Source organism: Buceros rhinoceros, unplaced genomic scaffold (assembly GCF_000710305.1).
Source record: "Buceros rhinoceros silvestris isolate BGI_N320 unplaced genomic scaffold, ASM71030v1 scaffold29578, whole genome shotgun sequence".
NCBI classification, from domain to species: Eukaryota; Metazoa; Chordata; class Aves; order Bucerotiformes; family Bucerotidae; genus Buceros; species Buceros rhinoceros.
This window is the reverse complement of record NW_010425645.1, coordinates 1-8,611: the sequence shown is the minus strand read 5'-3', so window position 1 is coordinate 8,611 and position 8,611 is coordinate 1. Positions and strand designations below refer to the sequence as shown.

General features: G+C 42.6%; 1 protein-coding gene across 1 annotated transcript; it reads right to left on the bottom strand.

Annotated features, from left to right (window-relative positions):
• Positions 1 to 2,633: 2,633 nt before the first annotated feature.
• PSMA2 (proteasome (prosome, macropain) subunit, alpha type, 2) lies at positions 2,634 to 6,655 on the bottom strand (the record flags this gene model as incomplete). Its single annotated transcript, XM_010141229.1, has 7 exons — positions 2,634 to 3,050; positions 3,133 to 3,190; positions 3,633 to 3,706; positions 4,632 to 4,713; positions 5,268 to 5,390; positions 5,779 to 5,911; positions 6,553 to 6,655. Coding segments are annotated over 7 exons (690 nt in total), but the record flags the coding sequence as incomplete, so codon positions are not given.
• Between the last annotated feature and the right edge of the window lie 1,956 nt (positions 6,656 to 8,611).

Below are 8,611 nucleotides of genomic sequence, written 5' to 3'. Positions count from 1 at the left end.
CCGCCACCGGGCTGTCCTCGCCGGCGTCCCCGAGCCGCAGTCGCGGCGGTGCTCCAATTAATAGGTACTTTAACCCGAACCGCCTTCATTAAGTAGCGCGTAAGGCACTAGGTCAGACAGGCCAGAGACAAGTCAGGCTGGAGCTTGAACTTCAGCGGGGAGAAGAGAACGTGGCTCAGCGCGTGCTGGGCCCATGTAGTAACGACACCGAGTTGCTGCCTGCTTCCAGGCAGGAGCCATCGGGGTGGGCTCCAGCCTCCCTCCGTGCCACCACAATATCCCTGAGCAGCACGGGAGAGACTCGCCTTTTCTCCAACAGCTGCCGATCGCTGGATCCAACAGTGAGTCACTGGCTTTCTCTAAATGATTTCCCAAGCCTCTGCAAAGAAGTAAGTGTGTCAAAGCACGTCGTACGGGGCTTCCTGCACCTGTATCTTGTATCGCATCAGAGCCTGCTCAGTCATAACCTCATGAAATGGTGCTACTCTTCTCTGACCCCATCCTACTAGTTAAATTGCAGCCCAAGGACATCCGCTGTTCTCATACTCCTTGGAGCAGATCGTCTTCCAGGACATGCAGATAGGGAACATTACCTACTGTAAGTGACCAGCGTCTCTTCTTTCAGCTAACAGCATCAGGAACAAGATAAATGAAGCAAAGTAATACTTTTAGCGTAAGTAATCAAGCTCGTCATTTGTCGTTTCTCACAAATGAACAGTGTTTGCCCACTTTACTGCCCCCTGACCCCACTTCATACAGAGTTGTTTTACAAAACATCAACAAACCAAATATCATAACTAAAAACAAAAGTGCACTTTTTGAAAGTGACCACAAGCACCAGGTAATTTGCTATTCCATTGCACGAGTATCTCTCACTCCTGAAGTGATTTCATTTTTTCAGAAATACATGTCAAAACTAATGTTTCCTTAAATTCCAAGGATTCTGAATAGAAAAGGATGCAAATTAGTTCTCTGCAGTTTAAAGGCTCCCTTTAAGTACTAGATAAAATTTAGTTACTCTTCTAGACAAGCACTCATCCGAGTATGTCAATCATTTCCTTCAGCGTGGGATTAAGCAGCTTAAAAAACCCCTGCAGTCCAAATCACACCACCCTCCCCAGCAGAACGGCATGATATCAAGGTTTGTCTGCCCACCACCAAGAAAATTATCTAACACTCTAAATAAAGCCCGACTTCAAAACATTAGGCACATTCATTCCAAATTGCACCTAGTCCCACGAACTTTGATTCTCCGTAGCGCTCAAGTGTATCAGGGAGCTCTAGGACTCTGTTCTTAATGGTGTAGAAACTCCTTCTCAGCTGCCAGCTGGGTGGCGCATCAGACCAGCAGCTGACGATAAACCACGAGGCTGGTACACATCCGCACGACTCGGAAAGCTTCAAGATCTAGCAACGTCAAAGCTCCAGCTTCAGTTCCTAGTGGTTCGTTTTCTCTAGAAGAATCAGAGCATGGATTGGATTTCAGAGCACAATACTCAAAAAAGCAGAGTGCACTAAGTCTGAATGAACCGTTCGGACACAGATTTTATTTCTGACATTAAGAAATAAAGCTTCATTCATGGCATGCTTCAGAAACTCTTATTTACCTACTGATAACATAAAACACCAGAAGACAGACATTGGAGAGAACGGACTGATCGGCTTACACACCGCTTTCTGCAGAGTTACCCGTACTCGTATCTTCCTCGGAGCTCTGGCTGGCTGACCTGACACCTGCCAGGCTGCTCCCAAACACGCGTAGCCTTACGACTCTGCGGAGCAAAGCAATCCAGCTGCTGCTCCCTGGGCAACATCTGAACAAACAATCAGGCTGCTGTAAAAAGATAAAATCTGCAAACAGATGTACAGGAACTTAAATGGCTGCAGACCGGATTGCTTCCACTGAAAGATGTGCACACATTCATCCTGTTTCTGTTGTGGTAAAGGGTTTGTTTCTGGATAACCCAAACGACTCTACACATGGAACACACGTAGCGATACGTTCACACCACACCCCCCCAATATTCAAGCATCTAGTTCTGCACCTGTAGAAGTCGTGATGCATAAATTAAGTGCTCTTTTCAGTACTGCACCTTCAGGGCTGTCTGGCAATTTGCAAAATAGCACAACTCAAGGGATAATTACATGACATAACCGCATTTTGCTTTGCAATGCCTCTTGATTTTTATTGATGGTGACAAATGCATTTAGTTTTCAGTAAGAGTTACGACTTCCATGACGTCTAACGTTATTTCAGGGTTGAAAATGTGCAATTTCTAGGGCCGTGAAAATAACCTAAGTAATAGAAAACAAGTTCTTGAGGCACAAAGACCAAGAGGGTCAAGAGCAAAGATGCTCGAGTAGGTCACAGCTCGAACTGGAAGACTGTTCTGCCCCTTGTGAAAGTACATGGCTTTTACACCACATAAAACCATTGCTGGGAGTTACTCAACATTGAAACAATATTCCAAAGTGAAAAAATTATTCTGTGCACTCAAAATTTTTAAATTCTTTAAAAGAAGATCTGACATGAGTTCATCATGGCTATACGTGGAAAATGCTGTTTCCTCAACAGTAAAACTACAGAAAGCTCAGCTTTATAAACAAGCTATGATAAAAAGACACACAGACACTTTCCCCCAAAACAGTGGCCTTCAGCTTTTATTCCTCAGCCTTTTTCAAGCTGTCATTATAACTTTACATTTTGTACAGTATTTTGTGTACAAAGGTTCCATCATCAAGGGAAAGAATTACCGGTAGTAAGATTCCGTGTATTACAATATTAGGACTGTTGCATTTGCATCCATGATATTTAAAAAATCTCTCAGACAAACCATGTAGAAATAAGTATGCAAAAACCGCAAACAAAAACATTTAAGTAGCCAAAATTAAAAAGACCTCTGTGTGAACCGCACAGTCGTGCTCGGTTCCTACTAGGCTATTGCAGCCAAGTAGTCCTTAACCTCAGTCGGAGTGAGCCTCCTAAAACCGGCTTCATTACAGATGCCAACTTCAATGTTGTCTTCTGTCATCTGCCCTTCGAAGCTCTCCTGTTAAAGGACACACAGGGCAGTCACCCACAGCAACGATGTCGTAACAGTAAGAAACTTATTTCTGAAACATTTTGCTAACCTTTAGTGTTAAGATGGCTGTATGAATGGCATCTTCAAGCTCCAAATCTTCGTTGTATCTGTAAACACAAGTTCATGTATTTCAGCACGGGACAAAGATCTTCCCAAATTCTAATAACCCCAAAGTCTCTAAAAACCCAAACACTACTAAACTCTTCCTGTTTCTCATACCAACATTATTTGTAAGCACCGTGACATCAATAGTTCAAGATAATATTTGCAAAATGTATTTCACTACCTTTCCTACCAATACTGTACAGCACAGTACTTCTGCGAATATTCTGAAAATAATGTTTATTGCACTGAAATAATTCTCCATAAACACAAAAGTTGTAGTTTAAATAAAGCAAATTTCCTGTGCATGTGTGAAGAGACCAGCAGCAACCGGCATTTTAAAACTTTGTTCTTATAATCTAGAAGCGTGTATTTCTTATCTGGCTGTTTTACACGGAACCAAAACAGACCCACAGTAACCTTTCAGACAAGTAGCAAACACCTCACCTTTTCTCAAGGAATGTTTTCCCATTGACGTAGTTTTTTCCCATTGCTGTTGCTTTCCACGCAAAATAAGCTCCCTGTAAAAGCCACAACCGATTGAATTGCTTTGTGTAGCTTGGTCAAACAATACGTATTCCATTACTTGGCAAAAAGTACAGAAGCAATTATGAAAATACGGAATATTCTGAGAACACAGGAGACTACTCCAGATTGCATTCAGTCTAAACCGGTACGGAAACATACACTACGAAAATGTACGAAACACTGGTACAGGGCCCCACCTATTTTCATCCTCCCACAACTCTGAAAGATGAATTTAGAAAGTCATTAGCCACATTTTGATTTGGGATTCCTTCTCCACAAATAGTCTGTTTGCCCTGAGAATGAATACAGTCACATCTTTCCTGAGGCTCACTCCATACACGTCTCTTTTCTAAAATTAAGTAACATATACAACTCTGATAAACTCTGATTTATCTTAGCTGCTAGTAGGATACTTAGCCACCACTTTTGTTCCCTCCTCTGGCCTGAAGAGCATCACCAGTTCCATGCCTCAATCCAGCTGCCTTACAAAGGCGTCTGCATTTTGCTTCTCACATTTGAGCACTGGGTAGCAATTCAGATTTCGGAAGCTTAGCAATGGTGACTGCAGCGACCACCTTTTTTGTTTGACATGAAGCGTTTCAACTCACACATGCATCAAAGGGTAGTTCTTCAGCAGCGCAGTGCAGACACAGCAAACAAACTCACTTCAGTGAACCACCGTCATTAAACACGGAGTTTGGCCAAGCTTCCATCCAGTTCAGGGAACGACAGAATGGCACCGAACAACCCAGGCTTCCTCCAATCACCTACTGACTTACTCTGACTGCTGAAGCTATGTTAAGGGATCTCTAGTTCTAGCACTGTGTTCTTCTCATCACAGAAGTATTTCATGAACACACATAAAGTTTCGGAGGTTTAAAATAAAAGCAGCAGAATTTACAAACGTAAGATACTTACAGATGGATCCGACTGAAATAAATACGGCCGCCCTTCATTCCAGCCACATATTAGCAGGGATACACCAAACGGACGGACACCCCTACAGGCAAAAAACAGAGAAACAAACCCAAACTAAAAAAAAAACATATGTGAAATTTATTCAGTGAAATCCAAAGCCGAGCAACTTATTTTGGATGTGTTAACACTCCCCCAATCACTTCCCGCCAGGGATACACCAAACGGCCGGACACCCCTACAGGCAAAAAACAGAGAAACAAACCCAAACTAAAAAAAAAAACATACGTGAAATTTATTCAGTGAAATCCAAAGCCAAGCAACTTATTTTGGATGTGTTAACACTCCCCCAATCACTTCCCACCAGCCCAGAGCTGTGGTCAGGACTGACCAGTCAACCAACAGCACAAAAACAAAAGCAGGCTGCTTTGTCTGACATGTTTGTTGCAGGACACGAAGACCTTGTCTCACCCGTGACCAGTCGGTGCTCCTCCCGCTGGCCCATATTCTGTGGGCATTCTCCACTGAAGAGCTAACTGCCTTTCTGCTGCAGAAACTTCCAGCCCCCGGTAGTCGTTACTCCTTACATTCAAACAACACAATCTTTCTGAGCAACCTGAAGATTCTGAAACCACATACCCAGACTGTGTGTACTCCTGCATCACAGAAGCAATTCTCTGTACTAGCTGAGCTGTTGGAATGGGCTCATGATAAACCAAGTAATATTGCTGGGCCAGCTTCCGAGCTCGGTGCACAAGTACTCTAGAAACAAAGACAAAATCAGTACGACAAAGATACTCCAACTAGTTGTTACAACTGGAACCGAAAACTCAAATAATAAATACTATGCTGAGGAACTACACATCCAACGTAACCGCCGTGCACGAAAACACGGACTGTGCTGGGTTATCTTCCTCAACTCAGTAAGGTCTGAACTACTTAAACCGAAACTAAGGCTGAATCACATTGCTGTTCATTCCCTACTCGCAAAGTATTGAATATATTAGAAAAACTGTTAAGAGAATTTCTTACAGTGTAATACAATATAATATGATGCCATACGCTAATAGCTAATTGCTGCCTGGTTTTGTTTCTTAGATGACAGTATGAAAATGCATCTAAATGGTGACCAAACAGAACGCTGTCGTACCTGTAATCTGGACCCATACCGCTGTACACTAAACCTATGTGTTTGGTAATTGGTTCTACTTTGTGGACACTCCTTTCGTCGTAAAGAATGGATTTCTGCTTCTTCTCAGTTGCCAGTACCACTCCATTTGCAGCTGGAAAGGAACAAGAAGATTTTTTTTTTATATTAAACTAAATTAAAAAAAAGCAGTCAAAACACAGAACAAATTTATCGGACTGTAAAGAATTTTGCTGCTCCCTTTTTAGGCAACCCTTCAAGTTTAGAGTCACATTAAACAGACATACTTTGAGAATCCACCCAACACATTGTTTCTCATTTTAAATAATCTTTCAGCTCCTACGATCCCATTCCAAAGATTCTGAAGCACATTTTAATAATGGAGCAGTTAAAATAACTTTTTATGCAATTTCTATATATAGGGACATACCATTGGAGTTATTTACTTAAGAGACAAGAACACTCAAAAAACCCAGCTGAATGTCTCCAAAATCACCTAAGCGATGGTCTTCTCCTATAGCAGGGAGCTATATCCTCCCATCACTCTTTAAAAACAATTACTGAGTTGCAGAAAAAAAAAAATTTGAAAACCCACTAAACCATGTAAAAATCCACTAAAAGAAAACCAAAATACGTAATAGAAGGCAAGATGAAGAAAGACCCCATACATAGTCCAAACTGTTTTATTCTCTCAAACTTTATTCTCTCTGTTTGATTCTCTCAAACGACACTCAGAATCCTAAACCCTTCACTAAAGTAGTTATTGTCTGAACGTACCTTTAATCCCAACCGATGGAGCTCCTGCAGCCACTGCAGCCAAAGCGTATTCAATCTGCACAAGCTTTCCTGAAGGACTAAAACGTAAAATGCAAAAGTAAGCCTAACACAGTTCTGATACGCTCAAATCTTTCCCATAACAATCTGATGCTAACTTGCTTTTTTTAAGCCTCTTTACACCAAGCATCAGAATATTCTCATCAGGTTTTACAAAAAGGAAAAAAACAAACAAACAAACAAACAAAAACCTCCCATGTCTGAAGAGTCATAACAGCTTCTAAAAGAACCAAACTGGTTAAGCACAGAACTTGCTGCTGCAGCCAGTGCTCCTGGGATACCAGTCGCTAACCAAAGCTAAGGTGTCTCAGACAGGGAGCACTGACTGGGATGCAGGCTGAAGCAGGACAAGTCCATTCTCCAACTTTCTACCATTTTAAACAATTTTTCCACTCGGGGGGAAAAGTCTTCAGCGAGTGTCATGACACTCTGCTGAAATGGCATCATCCCTGTGGTTTGCACAAGTTTTCAAGACATCAGTGTTCAATGCTGGAAGGTACAAGCAAAAGGCAGCTGCTCCTTCTGACCGATAAGCACAGATCAGGTCAATGGCACAAGGTAGGAACAGCTCTCGGTCCATCCCCAGGGATTCCTGCTTTTTGCCTTAACGATCCAGGTCATTCTGGTAATCATCAGAACAGAGCAGCAAGTGTCAGGCTGACAAAGTCCCTGTCCGGAACAAGGGTGTTTGAGAGGCCCATTCTCGATCCCCAGGGAAAGGACAGCACAGAGCCAGTCACTCTCTGGACAAGTGGTTCTGCAAGTGGGATCTGTTCTCTGGGCTGCACTTCAGACACTGCTGTTTTAACAGACACAGAAGTAAAGCAGAAAATTACCTAACTCAGTGCTTAGAGAAGTTAGAACAAACAAAGCGAGCAATTATCATTTACACAGTAAAGAGTGTACAAAGGTGACAAAGCAACAATTCTAGCTTCTCCACCACAAACTACTAACAAACCAGAACAACCGTTTCCTACATCAGCAATTAAAAGACAGAACCTTGGCAAAATATTTTAAAAGTAAGCATAAACTAAAATAAATAATTCTCCAGTCAAGGAACAGGTGAACGCGGGAAGGCGTAAGGAGAGCTCCTGTCTGCAACGTGAGTATAAAATCAGACAGCTACAAGTTTGAGAGCACGTAGTCCTTCTGTACAGAACCAAAAGTTTTTAACTCCTTTAGGACACCACTTCCAAGTGTTAATAAAGAATTCAGCCCACCTGAGTAAAGCAGGCATGTCTGGCTGCATCCATCCACTAAAAAGACTCTTTTACTACTTTTAAGCTGTGAACTGTTTCCTTTGCTCTAACTGCAACAAGCCTTTCATAAGCGGTTTGCAATTACACAGCATTACTTCTCCGGGATTAAGAGGGCACTTTACCAAAGGTAGCACAAAGATTCTTGCATTCAGTTTTTCTTTTCATACGTGTAATACAAATCTGGATAGCTTAATAGTTGCATAGAAAAAAAAAAATGGAAAGTGACTTCCTCTTCTCTGAATTGATTTTCAGTGTATGTGTTAGAGCCACATGTTAACAGGCCCCTCCACTGCATGCACATACACTCTGTGCGTACAACCATCGCATGTCCAGGCTATGCACAGCACGAGTGTAAGGAGAGCACCGTCTACAAAGTGCTGCAGGGAGAGAAGTCATGTATTTAACACACATCTGAAAGCTTCCTTCATTCCTTCCACATCTGCAAAGTCTGTTCCAAAGCAGGCTCTCATGACACCAACGCTCAACTATCGTCACACCGTTAAAATCAGCTCAGAATTACGGACCAGCCTAAAAGCATGTGCGCAGTGCACGGACCCCAAGTTCGCTAAGCCGCTTCACCAAGCACTCGCTATATGGCACGACCAGTGAGCAGACAAACCTTAGGCTGGCTCCACAGCAACTCTGACTTACAGCAACTGTAGAATATAAAAGCAGCGACTGCACTCGGGCCCGAGCTCAGCGACAGAGATCAGACGGGACCCAGGACTCACACCTCAGCCCCC